Source organism: Vollenhovia emeryi, unplaced genomic scaffold, assembly GCF_000949405.1.
Source record: "Vollenhovia emeryi isolate VEMERY1.0 unplaced genomic scaffold, V.emery_V1.0 DF939122.1, whole genome shotgun sequence".
NCBI lineage: Eukaryota > Metazoa > Arthropoda > Insecta > Hymenoptera > Formicidae > Vollenhovia > Vollenhovia emeryi.
This window is the reverse complement of record NW_011967244.1, coordinates 2,052,256-2,072,858: the sequence shown is the minus strand read 5'-3', so window position 1 is coordinate 2,072,858 and position 20,603 is coordinate 2,052,256. Positions and strand designations below refer to the sequence as shown.

Here is a 20,603-nt window from a genome sequence, read left to right as displayed (position 1 = left end):
ACATTACGGGTTTTAACAACGTCGAGAGTTCTCTCAACGTAAACCGTTACTGCCAAGACTCCTTTATTTAGCGATAAAGTAGGCTGTGTTTTCATATGTTACACACGCGAAAGATCCTTAGATGATCCCACCGATCACACATTCGGATCGTGTTCTATTTAAAACCTCATTAAATTCACGGCACCGTCAATATGTTTATAGTCCTAAATAGAAAACTCCACATCCAAGAACCTGCCGTAACTTTCACTGCGATGATAGAGTAGTCGCTGCCCATTCGCATTCATGACGACAACTACATGTATGATAATAAAAACGGTTTCAGAATGCCAAAACGCCAGGTGATCTACGCCCGTGTCTACGCAAGGTATCCGAGAACGATTTTCAAACTTTGAATTAATTAATTCAAGAGAAGTTGCCATCTTCGATCGGGCTGGATCTTGGTAGCTGAATAATATTTCTGTGTGAATTTTCTATATTTTTTCCAACACAATACACTGAGCGCCAATTGCAGTCGGTCTTAAAACACAGCTTTTTACTTGAACGGTAAATCCACACATTTAAATCGATAATGGATAATTTAACTTTGGATGCTAATAAGCATCTTTTTAAATTACTGAAAAAATTATTGTAAATTTTCATCATTTCTTTATCGTCAAAAAAACGATTACAAAAAACCGTAGATGAAACTTAGAGGCGTTATCATAATTGCCATGCATACATTAACGATAAGAAAGTAGAATGCGATAACGTACAAGTTGTGAGATCAAGTCGTTGAAATCGCCGAGGTGAAGACGCGCGCCTGGAGACTTCAACGCCCGCACGGGCGCCTGGAGACTTCACCGCCCGCACGAGCGCCTGGAGATTTCAACGGGCGCATCTGTTGCAGTGGATACTCCACAACTTTAACATCTTCAGCGCCTTAAGTAGCTTCCAATCGCGAACAAGTAGGCAAGATTTAAGAAATATTTTGCAACTAAAAAACGCTTTTATCCAGAAACAACCATCACTTTCATCGAACGCCGGTACACATTGAGCATTCTACACTGATTAAAAAAATATCTTAATCAAAAAAATATTACTTTACTCAAGAAAATTATTCATTAGGTGGCTCCCAATAGCTTATTAACTTAAATTTAAAAAATAATAAACAAATTAAATCATGCATTTCTTTAATTTAAGTATTTATTAAATATCAAACAGTATATAGACAATTTTAAATTAAATAATAAAAAAATTTTACTTTAATTCTATAAAATGTTTACTAAGATATAAGTTTTACAGCGCAGAAAATTGGATTTCTTATTTGACAAAAACAATGATTTCATTTAATAAATAGTATTCGCTATCTCATGAAATCTTTAGTTGAATGTAGAAAATGTAATAACTTAAATTAATTTACTTAATATAATACACAGATTTACTTGAAACTTGATATTTTTATTTAAATAGAATAAATATTTACTTTAGTAAAAAAATAATTTTAAGCAAATCTATGTAATTAGTTTAAAACATTTTTTATCAGTGTAACTATTAAAGATTTTAGCATTATTAAAACTAAAAGTAACAAACCTGTGAACCAGACAACACTTCCAGGAAATTTAAATTGCTAAAGTAACTCAAATATATCAAACATTGTTCCGAGATTTATACGTACGAATTGAGATACGTTTAACAGCTGCCAAAAGAAATGACAAAAAACGATATTGATTCTATGATTGGAGAATGATTACATTGTCCTATTTACCCAAGACTCTATAAAATACTCCGATTGATTCGAGATCTGTTGGCTCGTAACGAGATATTATACGCTTAAAAAGATGCGGTTCGCGTTACGAGCAGGGACGTCGAAGATACGCTTCGCTGATCCCGAGGCTCCATTAAAACCGATCGGGCCGAGCGCGTTGCCGGTCGGCGCGTTGGTTACGGTGAAAATTAATGCGAATTTTCGACGCGACGACGCACGCCCTGGATGCACCTCCCTACGACGTCGCAGCGTCGCGGTATGTATGGACATTAAGGCAACTACGGCGACAACGGAACCGCGAATATAGCAGGCATAGTATAACATAGGTAAGTGTGCTTGTAGGTCAGTGGCACAAGAGCTGTTCGCCACCATCGCAGGCACAATGAACAGCCGCCGCCGCCGCCGCCGCCGCCGTCGCTTTGCCCGGTTGCGCTGAAGTAAAATCGTACTTGCGTTATATAGATCGGAGCATCGGAGCACAGACACCATTGTTCTTGAACTTATGCGCTCGAACGCATGAACGATCTACGCACGACAAGCGGTTGGCTTGTGATACTCGCTCACATTGCGGCTAAGAGGCATCGATGCGGCGATCCTCGTTTGCATGAGGTATCATAGAAGGATACGCGCGTCGCTCCATTGTATCCGGAGCCTTCCATCGAGATTAGCGTTCGCCTAACACAATTTCTGTCACTAAGATAAAGTGCGGAGAATTGCGCGTTTATTTACCCACGTGCACGTGTATACGTATGCGCGCACGTTGGAGAGTAATTTTGTTCTCTTGAGAAATGCACACGGAAACTTACAGAACTGAGAACATTTAAGAAGACTTTGTGTCTGCAATAAAATTATTTTTAGTTCCAGTTATTTATCGTCGGCTCGAAAGCAGAGTTTTTTTTGCGTAATTCTCAACTGATAAAATTTTGATGGAGAACATGATTAGGCGACTGAAGTATCGGTCTGATCTCGCATTAAATGTAGTCTATTAAAACATCGAAATGTATGACAGAAATGAGCTTATGCGCAGTTCAACCGAGTTGTTTTATAAAGAACTCGACGTTTGGCCTTTAGCGGAAGCATACAATGCTGCAGCGACTGCTTCGCGAGTTCATTGCACCCTTTTGCGACATTTTATAATTACGACCGCCGTCGCCGTTACGTTCTGCGAACACCGTGCAAAAATGCGCGATATCATTGGGGAACATTCGACACACCGCGCTGAACGGAGTTGCCCAATAAGTTCCGCAGACACGACAATTTTTGCTAACGCGCTTGACCCGTGCAACTTTAAAAGATTGTACATTTGGACGGAATCTCAATTGGTTTAGAATAAATTTTTGTAATCATCCAGTTTAAAAGTAATTATGATGTAATTATCTGAACTATAGTACACGAAGAGAATTTTCTCTTGGAGTTTACTCTGAAAATTATGGATAGCTGTGGAACAACATGGCGTCTCAAAGAATTTCATGAGTTATTTGAAATTTTACTGAAGTGTATAGTAAAATTTCAAAAACTCATAAAATTCTTCAAAATGCCAGGTTGTCCCTCGACTACCATAATTTTCAAGGTAAATTCTAAAAGAAAATTCCGTGTAGATATTAAAATATTTATACATATGTTCTTTATATTGCCTCTGCATATTACACACATACATTTGAAATGTTGGTGTCGTCTGAACGTAGTGATCTTTAAAAAATTATGAATATTTAATTGTGATAGGTTTATCAAAAGTCTCTTCGGATTTCTTTCAGAGACAAACGTGATTGCGAGCTATCGATAAAGCAAGACAGTTCGATTTTAGTGCAAAAATCTCTTCGTCAAAAACAAATAATAATAGGACTAAAAACGCGTCTATGATGATAGATCGAGTGAGTCGCTTCGTGTTTGTCATGCGCCAGAATTATACAGTTACAAAGTTACGACATTCTAACTGTCTCACTTGAGATTTCGGGTATTTACAAGCGACAGGGTCACGTACGCGGGACCTACACCTTGACATTCGACCGGCGAACAGAGGAAATCGTGTCAAACGTACGGCGTTCGTGACTTCCTCGACCTAAATGCGGCTGAAAACGCGACCGAAAACGTCGGAAACTAGTTGACGGATTAAGTTGCTACGAGATAGAGAGGAGTTTGTTGATTTCGTGGAGACCTAAAAAAAAACCGGAAATCTCTAATCTGAAATCTTCCAGAATATCCGGCGTCAAAAAGAAGCGTGTATTGTACGGTTGTACGAATGTGTATCCTTTCACTTAGAAGACCACACACACGCCTATTACCCAGTGAAATTTTTATGAACGAGTAACCAAGATGAAAAATACCTGGTCGCGGAATATTTGGCCAAAAGTGAAAGTCAATTTAGTTCGATTTTATCGTGCGATATTTGTAGGTAACTAACCTTTTTCAGTTTTCGGACCGATCGCGGATCGTAAATAAGAAACGAGAATAACGAAGGTGAAAAATATCGTACTGCAAGATCGTCGATCTCACGATTTTATTGGAAGCGCGATTCTGTATTCCTCGTCCTTTGCAAAGATGTGTGCATCGCATATGCATGCGTAACAAGCTGCTGTCTACAGTGGAATTCACTTTTACTCAGGCGTGAAAACGAACATGCGGCAGGATTCCGCGCGGTGGGCCAGAAAGGAGTTGCTTATGATCAATTTCGACGATGCGACATTATTATTGCTTACTTACGATTCTACATTCTTGCCAAAAAATAATCTCCGATTAAGAAGACTTGCGACAAAAGACGCGCAAATATTTCTTGGAGAAGCGAACTAAGTTTCAATTAGATTCCCAAAAGTTTTCTATCCGAGGAACAATTGCACGTTTGTTAGTGCATATATTTCCGAGTTTAATTTCGTTTCTAGCTTAAAATCGTTTTCGCGCAGCTCAGCCGGTTTCCGCAGCGAGTTTGTAAAAATCCAAAGGGATTATGCGACGCCATTTATCACGCCTATTGCATATTATACATCTTCTGCGTTGCACCTTTCACGTAACTCAGGGGCGGACATTAAGCGACCTACCGAAGTATTCAGCCCGCTAATTAATTACGTGAGTGGCAACGCGCCGTTCGTTAATTACTGCGCGTCCGACCGTTTTCCATCGCCACAACGGAATAACGTCACGACACAGGCATAAAGTTTCGGAAAGATACGAGCGTAACGAAGTGGTAATGCCACCGTGAGGCGGCTACGGAGCGCGTTATGCTTCGGCACACACCACTGGCCGCGCACTCTTTTTCTCGGACGAGTGTAACGCGAAAAAAAAAGAGATCGTGCAAAATCGTGACATCGTTCTCTTATCCTCTTATCCGTTTTCGTTGATAAAACATTATAATTTCATCGAGAAAACGGCCGCGCTCGATAAACCGGGAGAAACGGCTCGAAAAATTATAGCGTGACTCGCGCAGGGGCTGAAGTGGCGATATTGAAATCTTATCAAACCAAAGGAACAAAAGAACTTAGATTTATCGAAGATTCCTTCAAACGACACATGCAAACGATGCATTACTTTAAAATACTCAACTCATGAATATTGTTTAAATAAATTGCTCGTATTTCCCTTCTTTTTGAATATCTACCTATCTAAAAAGTTTTTGAATCCGCCGCACATCTTTGTTCTTAAAAAACAAAGTGCTGCCGCACATTGGCGATAAATTGTCTGGCTGTTGAAAATTCTGACTTAACTGTTATGTCTACTCTGGGGGAGGGAGGGGGGGAAAGACCGTTAGCAACCCATTTTAGGGCCCATAATTAGTAATCGAACTAATTGGAATATTCGTAACTCTACTCTCGAAAAATTTTGACCGTTTTTTTGTAGTTAAGTAACTTAACATTTCGGTTAGTGCCTCTTAAGTAAAAATTATCTTTGCGTTACTGAATATCGACCGAACTAATTGAGAGATTTGATTAGTATTACTTTAAAGTCTTGAATGTAGAATGATAGAATAGCTAATTGCGATTTTTAGTTACGCGGGGTAAAATTCGTAAAAGATTAGAGTTACGAACAATCCAAATAATTCGATTACTACTTGTGGGCCCCAAAATAGGTTGCTGTCTTTTTTTCCCAGAGTACCAAAAACCACTAAATCTGTCAAATGAAATGGGGTAATTTCTGTTGTCTTTTCTCTTTCCCGATACAACAAAAATCTTCGTCAAATTGTTGTATTAAATGTTCTCTTTATGTTTCGGTGTACATTTTGCGTATACGAGAGAAAAGTCATTTCTGACGTTGCCCAAATGCCGTAAGCAGACTTTCAAGTCTGCCGTACACTTCGACACAGTCTTTAAAGAACAAAGTGCTGTCGCATTGCTGACAAACTCTGCCTTTTCTTTCTCTTGATACACCGAGAATCCTTCGTCAGTGGTTCTAAAGGACCAATGTCCTAAGAGGAAATATACTTCCGAACCGACAATAAATTTAAATTAGTTTTATTGCAAATTTTCTTTATAAATTTTCTTTTTATACTCGGCATACATTTTGTGTATACGAGTGAAAAATCGTTTACAATGCGGCACTTTTAAGTCTGTTGCGAATTTCGGCACACTTCGTTCCTAAAGAACAATGGCTGGTAAAAATTTTTACTTATCTATAATGCGTACCAAGAACCACTAAATCTATCAGATCTTGACATGCAGCAATTGCTTTCTTTAACGACCAAGTAAGGTAGACCAACGGGGCTACCTGGATTACACAATGATCATCCTTTTCACTGACCTTAACGGCGTTTGCTGAAGCGCCTTGACAACGATGACCCGTATTATAGTCGTGCGTGTATCCACATAGGTAAAATTTTGAAATAGTGCTGCCGTTTCGAAATGGTCAAAGAGACCGTGCGGGTTCCAGTTCTTCCGTGTCTCTTTCTTTAGCCGCAACGTTACAACCGGCCTAACTGGACGATTCCGTTGGAAACTGGGGGAACTTCTCTTCACTTTTACCGTGGCGGACGGAAAAGTGCGAACTACGCGCGCACCGTTTTTCATGCGTGCTTACGTAGCCGGGAGCCGCAAAAACTCGGACTCGCGATCTCGCATCCACGCACGCGTTTTACGGTATTTGGATCATTTCACCAGTTTGTCTTGCCGGCAAACAGGGAGAATAAGCGCAGGAACAATTTCGGTCCCCAAAGCGCCAACATCGAACTACTCATTTTCTAATAATCCCGTAAATTTTACAAAACGAGAGGAGACAGTACATTTAACATGTAATTTAAAATGCGACAATATCTCCTCTTCAATCTATATTTTGTACGGCGTTAAAAAATCTCTCGCGCAAATATCTTTGCAAACTTGCGAGTAAAAATATTAGAAATGTAGGCTTTTTTTTAAAAAAAAACATTAAAGCGTTTTCATAAGCGTTCGCCTTGATAAAAAAAATCCGGTACAAGTTCAAACTTAGTCTCGCATAAAGAGATCGCGTTCGAATTTTGTGTCGCATTTATTTAGAGCTTTCCCAAAAATCCGTTCCAGAGGTGGACGATACAACGCTCCGCGACTCTGATTTCTGCGACTTCTTTCGTTGTTTTGCTTTCTCTTTCAGAACTGGCATGCTCTAGTTCGTCCGGAGCGGTCCGTCCATCAATCGGCGGCTATACCTTTTGCCGTCGATTTTAGATTTTGCCGTTGATTTTCCTCGATTTAATCGAGCAACGCCGTAAAATCGGAAGGGAGGGACAAGCGAAGGGACAAAGTTCACTTTATTTCGCGAACGCGAAGATCTCTATATTTCGCCGCAGCAAATATCAATCGGTATATCAATATGTTTTCCAAACATATATCTTATATGTATACACATATAAAAAATAGACGTATAATTATGTAATGAATTTAACGAGGAGTGTATTTTGTGCTAAAGACGGTCCCTACAAAGCGCAACGTATTGTTCGCTCTGCGACAGTGATAAGCGATCAAAATGCAGATTATTCTCCTTTGCGAGTCTTGTCAAAAGGATGTAAACGAAACCTAAGCCTCTCGAAGCTTAATATATAAAGCCAACGGTACACGATACTATTTTTCCTACCGAACTGCTTGCGAGAACCAATAAAGAATCCTGATTGGTTCGCGTAAGCAGTCCAGTAAGAAAAATAGTACCGTGTGCCGTTGACTTAAAAATATACGATTACTCGGCCTAACTCGCGTACTTCTGGTAACGTAACGTTAGCGTGTTACAAGTATTGTCCGAATTACCCGGAGAAAAAGAGGTTCCTACGAGTAGTACTTCTTGATTTCTTTAAGCAAGAGCGACTCCGTCGTTTCGTTTATCTTAGCGTAATACAAGTATTGTCCGAATTACCCGGAGAGAAAGAGGTTCCTACGAGTAGTATTTCTTGATTTCTTTAAGCAAGAGCGGCTCCGTCGTTTCGTTTATCTCCACGAATCTCTTATTGGCTCGGCTAAAGTAATAAATGTCGCCGGTGTAAATGTCGAACCACAGCGCGTGGATGTGCAGGTCGTGTCTCTCCAGGCGCTTCTTCAGGAATCCGTACGACGCGATGTTCTGGAGCTGCTGCAACGTGTTGATCTGCAAGACAAGTTCGCCGAGTGTCACGAGACAAACGACCCCCGGCTATCTCTCGTGTACTCGGTGACGTTACAACATGCTTAAATGCCCCTACCCTGGGACTCGTTCGCGCGCCTCTCCAAACTTTGCACCCTACGCTGGAGCGTCCTTGCACACCGCCTAGTCACGGTGATGTTACAACATGCTTAGGCACGGTTTCGCCACACGTCGCTTAACTTTAATCTCAGTTTAATTCACGTATGTCTCTTTCTAAAGTAACAGTTGAAAAGAGGCAAAGAACGAATTAAGCAAAGCTTAAAGTTCAACAACGTTGGTGAAACTGGACCTTAGGCGCCCCTCGCACGCCTCTCCAAATTTTGCACCCTACGCTGGAGCGTACATTGCATACCGCCTAGTAACGGCACCGCGTGTACTCACTTGCGACAGTTTGTCCTCGATGGCAAACTTGTCCTCCGGATCGATGTAGGCGACGAATTTTCGCAGCGGCGTCTCGGCCTGGAAGAGGATCGGCTCGCGGAAACCGGCGACCTCGAGATGCTGAAACTTCGTCAGGCTGCTGCTGGCGTGCGCGCACAGCCACGCTCTCAGCGGCGACATTCTTCTGTTCGTCTAAAATTTGGATGGCGTTATCGCGCGCACTTGCGAGACGCGAGAAGAAAAAGGGAGAAGAGAAAGGGGTGGGTTCGCGCTCTGGGCGAGAAATCGGGAAATGCAGGAGCGCGCGAAAGAAACGCACTTGTGACGCGAACTCCTCGTCTCGTAGAGCGTAGAGCAGGTTCATCGCCTTGCAATCGCTGTGGCCGCAAACAATAACGTGCCTTATGTCGTTCACCACGCATCCGAGCTCCAACGCCGCCGACTCGCACATAGTAAATTCGTCCAGGAAGTGCTGCGAGTGCGGCACGACGTTACCGGGGTTTCGGACTGGAAAGGTAAACTCTATTAGGCCGACACACGTTACTCTGACTCTCGCTCGTTCCTTCCTTCGTGAAAGAATCGAAAAATCCAGAAACGTGTACCCAGCGAATTGGATATCCCGAAAATCCTCGCAAATATTATGCTAAGAACAGTATTTTATGGATTAGAATCATGTTATATACATGTATAAAGGAGATGCACACAAAATATAACATGTATAAATAAAAAACGAAAAGTTTGTTTCAGAAAAGAATAGAGAAAAGAATTTGGATAAGTTAGTTCTCGCGATTGCCCTGATTAAAAAAATTTTTTGGATAAATAAGAATACGTTATCTATACAGTTAAGATTATCGCAGCGAATGAATGTTGTACGCTATCTCGTCAGAGGATCTCTGATGTTGTAAGAAGCGTATTAGAAAAAAAGAAAGTACACTGCGGTGGGATTAAAAAAAAATTAAAGAAGCTGCCGGGGGATTATGGCGCGTGCGATCGCGATAATGCTACTATAATAGATCGTACCGACAAACATGTCTCCGACGTTCGTTTCCGTAAATCTAGTTGGGATCATCCGGGAGTCCATGCAGGTAAAGAACACTGCCTTTGGCTGTGATAGGAGCAACAACAGACATCGAATTACAAACTGTGCAAAGACTATAATATACGACGTGGGACAAAGATCTTTAGAAATTTCTTTTTAGACTGCAAAGATATTTTAAATGGATGAAATACAAAGGCATCTCTTCCTCAGATCATAAAATGTTCTTATTTTCAAGGACAGTAGGGAATCTAAAAGACATCTTACACAGTTGGAAAATTTGTGTTTTCTTGCTAAAAATGATGCCGGTTAAAATTTTTGTGTTAAACGTTTAACACATTCGTGTGTTAATTTAACATATTGCTCTTGTGTTAATTGACCTCAAATGTAAAATTATTAAAATAACTGAAAAGAAATGTTAAAACACAACACAATGTGTACTTATTTTTAAACTGACACAATACATATATTCGATATTATTAGTAACAAAATTTCTGAGATTTGCATTTATTTTGTATTAAAATATTAACAGAGTATAAGTGTGATCATTTAACATATCCATATTATATGTTAAATTAACACAAAAATGTGTGTGGACCGTTTGGGACATGTGATGTCTGTTAAATTTAACACAAATTTTTCAATTGTATACATATGCGTCCACAAGTCGTAAAGTCGTAAATCGTGAAGTCGTAAATCGTAGAGTCGTAGAGTCGCATCGGTAGTGCCCTGAACATCAATACGACTCTACGACAATATCCTTGTTCCTAGTAGCACAGTGCATTGGCTAAACACTGGCTAAACATTGATCCAATGTTGGTTATATTAAAAATGCATTGGCCGATATTGCACGATAATAATTATATAATATTAGATTTATATTGAAAGTGCATTGGCCAATATTTAACAATGTAATAGGAATATTGGTCTAATATTGATTCAATATTAAACCAATATTGCTAAATAGACATAGTGGCTGAATAAGAGAAGGCGTCCATCTTACAATATTGGAAATACTAGATTTACATTATTTCCCAATATTGCGCTAATATATTGTGCTACTAAGGTACGACTTTGGTACTTCTTTATGCCCGATTTCTTCACATCCAGTTATGTTACGGTTAAAGTTAAACAGGAGATAACTACCAGATCCATGCACGTGATTGGTCAAAACTTGAGATTAACCTCCTGATAATTTTATCGGGAAGTGAAAAAATCAGTCATTAGAGATACAGGTAGAGGAAAGTCTCCTATTATGAGACGGGCTCCTAATATGAGATAGTGGGGTTTCTGCTAAATTAATAAGCATCATCTGTTGGTTCCACCATGAATTTATTGCCCTTGGAGCGAAATATGTTTAGTGGAAAATTCACTGGTTGATTGTGTAATCGTTGCGAAAAAGATTTGCAATTGAATTTGGGAATTGAAAACCTGCTATCTCATATTAGAAACCTATCTCATAATAAAGGACTTTCCTCTATATCTTTACGACTTTTAGACTTTTAGACAAGTGTGCTGTTTGGGAGATACGTGGTATAAGATATAAATTAAGTGTTCTCTATATCGTATATGTTTCTGTAAGATGTTCTTTCTCTGATATCTCACATCAAAGCTGTGGTCTTATCAACAGAGTAATTCCATTGGTAAAAACAAACTACGAATATTTCCCTGACATATCATCGTAAGGTAACAGTCCTGTCAGTATCTTATCTGCGTAGAGCAACTCTATCGGTAAAACAGACCACGAATATTTTTCTTTTCTAGCGCAACACCGTTAGCAAGGCAAAGGTTCTGCCGTCGTTGCGCGTAGTCTAATCAATTATTGGCCAATCGATGGATCGAGGTCATAATTCGGGTCACTGCATTCAAAACCAGCGATATTCTTAGCCGAGTTATGGTAGATAAATTGGAGAGCTTGCTTATTTTTTCTTTTCTGACAGACTGCCCGCGACCACCTGCTTAAAGGTGCAGGCATCAACAAAACGCACGTGGACCACACTCGACGTGGCAGCGCGTACCTGTGTAGAAAATCGTCACGCTTGATTTTTTTGTATAGTATCGTACGAACGTACCTCGGGATGATCTCGGACCTGTTGAAACTGCTTCACCATTCCTTCCCGGTGGCACTTTCTGTATCTCATGATCCCCTTGAGTATTCTGTCCATCGCGGCATTCGGGCGACAACTGTGGAGTAAACCGTGGGAAACTTGTTTTCCGATCGCGTGGAGCAATGACAGCACACAATTCCGCCATTCGGTAACAATTGACGGCGGGAAATTTAATTTTCCTCTGCAACCTACGATAGAAACAAGCGCGAAGTCTATTATCTTCAAATTCAGGCTCCTTTGATTTCATTAAGTACACATTGGAAACGAAATAAAATAAACCTCGAGGAGCAGACTTGTAATCTCTATAATTAAAACTTTGAAAAGATGGACTCTTGGTTTCTTCTCGATTAAATTTATTTTACTTTTAGAATTTACTTCATCGAAACTTTTCGAACATATTCAAGTATTTATTCCGTGAATTAGAAGAAATGCATGTATAAGTCTGTTCGTGGTTGTAATTTATTCGCACAATTAAAAAATACATCATGGTTTCGTCATATCTCGTATGTAAACTTTGCGTCCATATTCAAGGGTGTAAACATGTAAATACACCGTACAATCCTTTCCTATGAAATTGACGTTAACTATCTATCACGAGACACGGTGGTGTCTCGCGCCAAGTATAAGCGCAGCTAGAACCGCGCGTCGACTTTACGATACTCCGATGCAACATGGGCCGCGTATCCACTCGCAAACTTCTCTTACACTCGAGAACAGTTCGTAGTAGTAAATTTAATCATTGAACACATAAGTAAAAGCAGTTGTATGTATCCATTATCTTCGGCAGCTTTTCTACTGTCGTGCATCACCTTTGAGAACAGACGTTCTCAAGTGGATGCCTGGCCTTACGTTGTTGTATCGTGACGCATAAAAATACAAAAGAAAGACATGTGGTTAAAATGATTTATTTATGGCTAACATTCGTTGGATGTTATTGCAACACGTTTCGAACCGCGAATGATCCTAGACTCGGTAATGAGAAAAGAAACGGTTCCAAATGAAAGGAGGGAATCGCGCATAAACGGAAACTATTCTACATCGACAAGATGCATCGCAGATACATTATGACCACATTACATCTGCATGTAAACACGTGGGACGAATTCATACCGATACAGTCCTAATATACAATCACAGACGTATAATATATAGACTGCGCATTTGGCTGAAGGAATGTACAAACTTTATAAAGAGACGACATACTTTTAGTGGTAGCCCTCTCTCTATCGCCCTCTGTTGTTTCCCTTACTCTTCTGGTACCCTTCTACTTTACTAGACAGAGATGAGGCCACCACTCAACTGTCAGCTGTCTCGTTCTAAAGCTTGTACATGTTCTCAATACGAGAAAGGTAGGAAACGCGCAGTCTATTCTTACTATGTCTATGTATATAATACGACCTGAAATACAACGACAACCGTCAGCCTCTTTCGGACACGTCGATTATATACTTATTTTGTCATAAACGCTCACGTTGAGGGTCAAGTATACTTTGCGACCCCGATCTCGTTGACAATCGTATCCCCGCGATCGCGCTTTAGCTTAACGACGCGACTCCGGAAAATTCAGCAATTGCTAACAGGATGGACCCGGGTGACGAGGCGCCTGGGTCGCGCCGACTTCTATCTGGTCAGCGCCGAGCTCTGGCTGGCACGCTCCAACTTTTCAAAGTGCTTCCGCGCGTTGCGTATATTGATCAACGTCGCCGCGGATGCTGAAAGAGGACGCACATTTCCAACAGGTTTCGCGTGCAAAGAAATCACAAGCTTATCGTTTGATAACTTACGTATTGTTGGATCGGACATGATGACCATCACGTATGTGTTCGAGGTAAATATGTCAATGAAGGCCGCGAAATTGGTATTTCTAACTTCCATACTTTGAAACTGCGCCGCCAACTTGCTGCAAAGTTAATGCGACGTTCACATCTCACTCCCGCAAGACACCTTAGTTTCCTACGCAACTCGTACTTACCTGCAACTCAGTTTGAATTGCTTTATTATATTGGAAACCTTCTCAAAGCGATGGACGTCTCTGTGAAACTGCCGCTGGCAATGACTTATAACTAGAAAGGTCGCTCTCTCGAACAGAAGAACTTCGTCCGCGTCGATAATATTGGCAAACTGATTCAAGCTTTGCTCAAGTTCCTTCACATTGGGGATCAGCATGTATACAATGGATGACCATGCCCTACGGTAATGAGGCTTCATTAACACTCGTCTGCTTCCGTTAAACCCTCGCTCGATACACTACCTGTATAATGTCTCATCCCATATGCTAGTTCTAAAGCAGGTGCACTCTAGAGGCAAGCTCAGTCTTTTCAGATCTTCCTCTCGTTCCCTGAAAATGTAATCGCGCTGGTCCTCTTGCACAAGATCCATCTTGTGAACCAGACAAAATATCTTGGCCTCCGGGCTGTTTTGCAGTATCGCCTCTAAGCAGCTCTGGTAATAATGCATATCTTTGTCCAGTTCCCTCGACTCCACATCAAAGACGTAAATCAACACCTCCACGTTTCTAAATATGTTGTCGCGCTGCGATGCGAAGTAATTCTCCATGAATGCTTCCTGGCCGCCGCAATCCCACAAGTTCAGGACCAAGTTGCCGAGAAAACGAACGTGAGAGTGTTCTACGTCGACTGCAATAAATCGCGTTACATTAGTCCGTCTTTTAGCGATCCACATTTAAGCCTGATCAACAATGTGCTCTTTGCGTCTAGAAACATTCTATTTTGTAGCCAACAAATACATTAAAAAATTTTATGTAAGTTAACAAATTGTGCATCATACATTGTGCAATCGTACATTGTCGACGAATTCTTTTTAAGTGTTTTGATTTGCTTATATAAAACGGAATGTTTCTAGACGCAACGAGCACATTGTAGATTAGGCGTTAGCATACGTGTAGCTTACTCGTTGCTCCTAGACGATGGGTATCGCGAGCAATGTAGTTGGCGAAAATAATGCTGCGCATACTCGTCTTCCCGGAGCCGCTCTTGCCCATCAACAATACCTAAAAGTGACGCACGTTATTCATAAAATCGCAGGACAAAGAAGTACTTGTCGCGTGAAAGAGAACTTGCGTAGGAAAGAACGTAATCCCGTGCGTTTACGTGATGTAAAAATAATAAGAAGGCTCACCTTTTTCTTCATCTTGAGTAAGTAAAGTCTCGTTTCAACGAAGCCTTCTTGAGAGTAAGAGCTCGCAATACACGCAGGCTGGTCTCGCCAAGTCTGACTTATCAATCGTTCTCCGCCCTCGAGCAAGGATCGCGCGCGGCAGTACGCTCAACCTGCGGATGCCTGTAGTCAACTGTCGCGTCGAAACACTGCGAGACACGCAATGCGATTACATGTCACGTCCCGTCGCTACCATCACTCTCATCTCGAAATGATCATGAGCACACATGGAAACATACTCCCACGTCTCTCGGCGCGTCTCGGCTACCAGAGAGAAACTTGAGAGCGGCCACGCCGGCGTTTTACTTGATACCGTTTTCTTCGACTGGTTCCAGCGCTTTACGCCCATTTTCATTTTTGGAACTATATTCCGCTACACCCATTTTCAAGCACTGCCGATAAAGTCTCCACTTGGTGCGTATACGTGCTACTTTTGGTTGTGTTCCGTGCTGCATGCACGAAATGTCGGTAACACGAGAGTGTTATTGATTTTTGTCAAGTTTGAGTACGATACGCAACTGTGATTAGTCAATTTCAATTATTGTAGACTGGGACTTATCGATAAAAGAGGCCTCAGAATACGGGCCAGTGTGTAATCCCGTATTTGCAGTTGCACCGGAGCGAGTTCGGGTGAGTTCGGAGTGAGGTAAGAAGTTGCACGGAAGTGCAACTACAAACGAACAGACATGTATGCACGAACGGCCTACCTATCTTCTTCGTAGACTCCTCGGTTAGATCGATGTTGTCACACTTGTCACGTGAACAGTACGAGGATTCTCTCATGTGATCCTTTCGGCTTTCGATAGCTGTGAATAGTCCGTTCGCGTTACGGTCCCTGGCTGCGCGTTCGTTCGCCGTGATTTTTCGTGGGATCAGCGATAGGATAGGATAAAAGCATGGGCGCCTCCGCGATACCTGTGATAGCCTTCACGCTCCTCTGGGGTATCGTGCTATTCCTGGGAGTAGCCCTGCCACTTTTCGTCCCGAAGGGACCGAACCGTGGGTAAATAGATCTCCCAATTCGCTTTTACTCGCACTCACGTCCCGTTGCGATTCGCGCTCGCACTTGAGTCTCAACACCATAGACACATTAACCCTGGACTCCGCTTATGAGGTAGTGTAGTGCCCTAAGTGGTGGCATCCTCCTGAGGGAAATAGTACGAGTTTATTCGGGTGTCTATCTTTCTGTAGCAGACGTGAATCACGAATCAGAAAGATCCAAATAAGCTCATGCGAGAAATGTAATTATTAGCCTTAGGGCTCTACTGTTCCATAAGCAGTCTGTGGTCAGTATGTCTGTGCTTCATACAGACGGATATTGTTTCTCGTACATACGTCTCTTCCTCAGACGCCGCGACTCTTGCAAAAGCATCAAGCAGTGACGACAGTGCGCTTTACTTAACGTTCTGTGGAAATTTCGGCAGAGATTCCGAAAACATCAATATTCGCTCCAATGATATCAGTAGTTAATTAACTTTAATTTGTATCTTGTTTCCAGAATACTACAAGTTCTACTGGTATTAACGGGCTTTACGTGCTGGTTATTGTAAGTACAGCCTTACCCTAATAAATCGACGCTTCAATTCGTATTTGCAACTAACATGTGAATGAAATTCTTTTGCAGCTGGCTGTGTTGCTACATGTCGCAGATGAATCCACTGATTGGGCCAAAGTTGGACCGCGTAACCGTCCTAGTTATGGCTCGAGAATGGGTAGGTGGAACAATATCGCAGATACAAGTAGTTGGCACATATGCATAGTATAACTGATAGGTCCACTCCGTCATTTGTTTCGTTTTGCATTGATCCCTTCTGCGCACCCGACATTATTCTGGGCAGACCAATGAGAGAAAAATTGTATGTGTGGTAGTGTAGCTTTGACGAGTACGTGTGCACACACGTCGCTGGAGTAGGGCGAAACCACGTGATCGAGACCGCAAAAATCAAGGAGGCTGACAGAGTGGACCTACTAGTTATACTGTTGATATATACGCGATTGAATGACGTGTAATGCGTGTAAATAATTACATTTGTCGGTATATGCAATTACACAAGAGTTAAACGCATTTTGGTTTGTTACAGGGTAATCCTATCGAAGATCATTGAACATTCCGCGGTAGGCGAAACTGTTGATTTCAAATATGTATATCCATTCCCCGACGTTACTTTTAACGAAATTGTTTAATTATAAGTGTAAAGTTATGTACGAATTATATAACAGCGCCTGCATGTATTCCTACAAATGGAATTTCTAAAAGTGGAATGATTGTAATTCATTCGGTTATACATTGCTAATTTAATATGTATATAAAGTATCTATTGTTATTGCTTAGAAGTGTGTAAGAATTTTAATGTAATGATTACTTGAAAAATTATTTTTAGAAGTGTCGCATCTAGATATTCGTGTGCAATGGATGATAGCAGAGCCATTTTGATCACTAGCGAAATTTAATTGGATCGGTGGAAAACTGCGTTTTAATTATAGGTCTGTTTCTTGTAGCCGAACAGGTGCGGCCAGTTAAAATAATGTAATTGTAATTAACTGGATTTTTTTCATTTATACCACGCTCTTTTTCTTTCCCATTCTCCATGTATTGTGATGGTTATCTAAAGTTTAACTTTTCTCAAAACTTACACTTGTAGACATTTTTGGAACCACGATTTCTGGAATTAAAATATTTGTAAAATTCTTGGAATTTTAGATAGCGCGACCTTTTTATCGACCATGTTCTACTATGGACTTAAGAAATATCTGGACAGATCGTAAAGTACCCTCTCGCTTTCGCGAGAAGATCAAAATGATCCAGATTAAAATGACCCCGTGCTATGATTGGTCGAATCTGGAATTTTATTGAATAAAATTTCAATGTGATGTTATGAAATTTCAGATTTGACCAATCATAGCACAGTCATTAAGTGCTGCCGGATATTTAGTGTTTATTGTTACATCATGAGGCATTACACGGCGTGAACTAAGTCCATTGCAGTAATTTTTATTTCCCAATTCCAGGTGTTAATTTTCGATAAATATTAAAGTTATAATTATTGAAAACGTATACATACATGAATGTTTATTCGATATGTATTTACGAATGTTTATACTATTACATACATATAGGAAAATTAGTTATCCGCATATGGCAAAAAAAGTTCAACACCATAATGATAAAATAATATTCTGTGCTTTTACATTTTTATATATTAGTGTACAAATGAATAATCCAATTTTTTCAGCTACATTCAGGGTTTATTTTAAAAGAAAGTAAATGAAATTGTTCAAAGTATTCGCCGTTGCTTTCTATAACTTTAAGCCACCTTTCAGGCAACTGATGAATTCCATCTCGGAAAAATGTTACGTCTTTGGATACGATAAAGTCGTCAAGCCATTTTCGGATCTCATCCACTGTTTGGAAGTGCATGTCGGACAAGGCGTGTTGCATCGACCGGAACAAGTGGTAATCGGATGGAGCAATATTTGGTGAATATTGGCCGGGTGCTGCAAGACTTCCCAGCCAAGACTCATTATAGTGTCTTTTGTGTTGGAAGTAATGTGTGGCCTGGCGTTGTCATGCAACAATTTCACTGGACGTTCTCCTTTGCCAGTATACGGGCGTTTTCGTTCCAATTCTTGACTCAAGCAGATTAATTGACGTTGGTAGCAGTCCGCAGTAACTGTTTCACCCGGTTCCAACAACTCATAATAAAGCACACCCTTGATATCCCACCAAATGCAGAGAAGAACCTTCTTTCCGAAGCGATTGGGTTTTGCGACCAATTTTGATGATTCGCCGGGATTTACCCATGACTTTCTGCGTTTCGGACTGTCTCATAGAGTATCCTTCTTCTTCTTCTTCTTCTAATTATGGCGCCCGGCACCTGATAAACGGTAGCCGATACGGCCACGACAAACCAATAGACGTTGTTGAATTACAGACCCTATAGAATTATAGACGACTAATTGGTGATATATACAAAGCAGGGGCCCGACTATCGGGCCTCGCGCGGGATGATGCAACCCCGCAGGATCAAAAATTTTTCTTCTAGGTTAGAAGACGCGCTGCACACTCCACGTCCCAAACGGAACTTACATAGAGTATCAATTTCTCATCGCCCGTAACGATTTTCCACAAGAAAGACTTCCGACGCTGCTTATGGAGAAGAGAAAGACATGCTGCCACTCGTTGATTTTTGTTGGTTTCAGTGAGTTCGAGCGGAAACCCATTTTCCTTATTTCTGGATCTTTCCCATCTCATGTAGGCGTTTGGAAATCGTTTGCTGCGTTACTCCCAACTGTTCTGCAAGCTCTTTTTGCGTTAGTGCCGAATTCTCAGCGAGCAGTTGTTCCAAATCATCGTTATCGCACTTCCGAGGGCCTCCAGGGCGTTGTTTGTCGATTAGACTAAAATCACCGCTTTTAAACCGCTTAAACCAAAATGCACACACATCGTACGATACAACACCTTCGCCGAGAAAGGAGCAAATCGATTCGCACGCTTTTGTAGCATTTTTTCCTTGCTGGAATTCGTAAAGAATGCAGTGTCGGATATTCACCTTATCTGTTGCCATTTTCGACTGTACTGAACTGAATACTTTTGAAGGTTACGTTGGGCCTTCCGCCAAACTATATGTTCTTTTTAATAGTTATATGTCAACATTGTATAAACACAAAAGAGCGGGAAAATCTAATTTAAAATTGATTTCATAACTGTTTAAAATAATTTGGATTATTCATTTGTACATACACCTAATACTATACAGGGGTGCTTTCGCGACGTAGAGTAAAATGATCCGGATCAAAATGATCCGTGCTATGATTGGTCAAATCTGAAATTTCGTAGCATCTCATTGAAATTTTATTCAATGAAATTTCAGATTTGACCAATCATAGCACGGATCATTTTGATCCGGATCATTTTACTCTACGTCGCGAAAGCACCCCAGGGTGAATCTTAATGCCTGCCCCAGCCTTTTACCACGAGAGATGGATTACCGACTGCAATTTTAGTTCACCGAACGGCACAAGAGGGCAGTTGCTTAGATCTCAGGGATGTTGCAGGCAAGTTGAAAACTTGTTCCACTTACAGATATCACGCGGAGAAAAATAATTTGCTAGCACAGTATATCTTATGTAAACTTAAGTAAATTTTGTCTTTTATTTTATGATAAAGTTATTTTCTGTTTTATGGACAACTATGTGTTAAAAAAATAACTTTATCATAAAATAAAAGATAAAATTTACTTAAGTTTACATAAGATATACTGTGCTAGCAAATTATTTTTCTCCGCGTGATATCTGTAAGTGGAACAAGTTTTCAACTTGCCTGCAACATCCCTGAGATCTAAGCAACTGCCCTCTTGTGCCGTTCGGTGAACTAAAATTGCAGTCGGTAATCCATGTCTCATGGTAAAAGGCTGGGGCAGGCATTAAGATTGATCCCCATATTGGGTCCGTGCCTATAAGTCCGTGACGAAATTCCGTTTGAAATTTACGTGATTTTCGGCACGGACTTAAGCACAGACCCAATACATAACTTATTTTTGCACTTTTCCTAGTAAGAAAGCCTCAGTCTTTTCAAGGCGTGAAAAGAAATTAC

General features: G+C 40.8%; 3 protein-coding genes across 5 annotated transcripts; 1 reads left to right on the top strand and 2 right to left on the bottom strand.

Annotated features, from left to right (window-relative positions):
* Nucleotides 1–7,447: 7,447 nt before the first annotated feature.
* On the bottom strand, nt 7,448–12,181 carry LOC105569937 (beta carbonic anhydrase 1). 3 transcript variants are annotated; one of them, XM_012026811.1, is made up of 6 exons: nt 11,798–12,181; nt 9,710–9,794; nt 9,009–9,196; nt 8,677–8,881; nt 8,477–8,487; nt 8,145–8,321 (listed from the first exon to the last, which is right to left on the bottom strand). In XM_012026811.1, the coding sequence occupies exons 1-6, from the start codon at nt 11,888–11,890 to the stop codon at nt 8,145–8,147; spliced, it is 759 nt and encodes a 252-aa protein (XP_011882201.1). In that variant the 5' UTR covers nt 11,891–12,181. The 3 variants fall into 3 exon arrangements, with proteins under 3 accessions (XP_011882200.1, XP_011882199.1, XP_011882201.1); XM_012026810.1 differs by lacking the exon at nt 8,477–8,487 and having other exon boundaries at nt 7,448–8,272; nt 8,690–8,881; XM_012026809.1 differs by lacking the exons at nt 8,477–8,487; nt 9,710–9,794 and having other exon boundaries at nt 7,448–8,272; nt 8,690–8,881.
* Nucleotides 12,182–12,274: 93 nt separating this feature from the next.
* LOC105569936 (ras-related GTP-binding protein A) lies at nt 12,275–15,297 on the bottom strand. The gene is made up of 6 exons (XM_012026808.1): nt 14,972–15,297; nt 14,744–14,843; nt 14,085–14,469; nt 13,806–14,021; nt 13,618–13,733; nt 12,275–13,545 (listed from the first exon to the last, which is right to left on the bottom strand). The coding sequence occupies exons 1-6, from the start codon at nt 14,981–14,983 to the stop codon at nt 13,454–13,456; spliced, it is 921 nt and encodes a 306-aa protein (XP_011882198.1). The 5' UTR covers nt 14,984–15,297; the 3' UTR covers nt 12,275–13,453.
* Nucleotides 15,298–15,730: 433 nt separating this feature from the next.
* LOC105569935 (V-type proton ATPase subunit e 2-like) lies at nt 15,731–17,556 on the top strand. Its single transcript, XM_012026807.1, has 4 exons — nt 15,731–16,013; nt 16,509–16,556; nt 16,635–16,722; nt 17,092–17,556. Exons 1-4 carry the CDS (start codon nt 15,907–15,909, stop codon nt 17,113–17,115), a joined length of 267 nt encoding a protein of 88 aa, XP_011882197.1. The 5' UTR covers nt 15,731–15,906; the 3' UTR covers nt 17,116–17,556.
* Nucleotides 17,557–20,603: the final 3,047 nt, after the last annotated feature.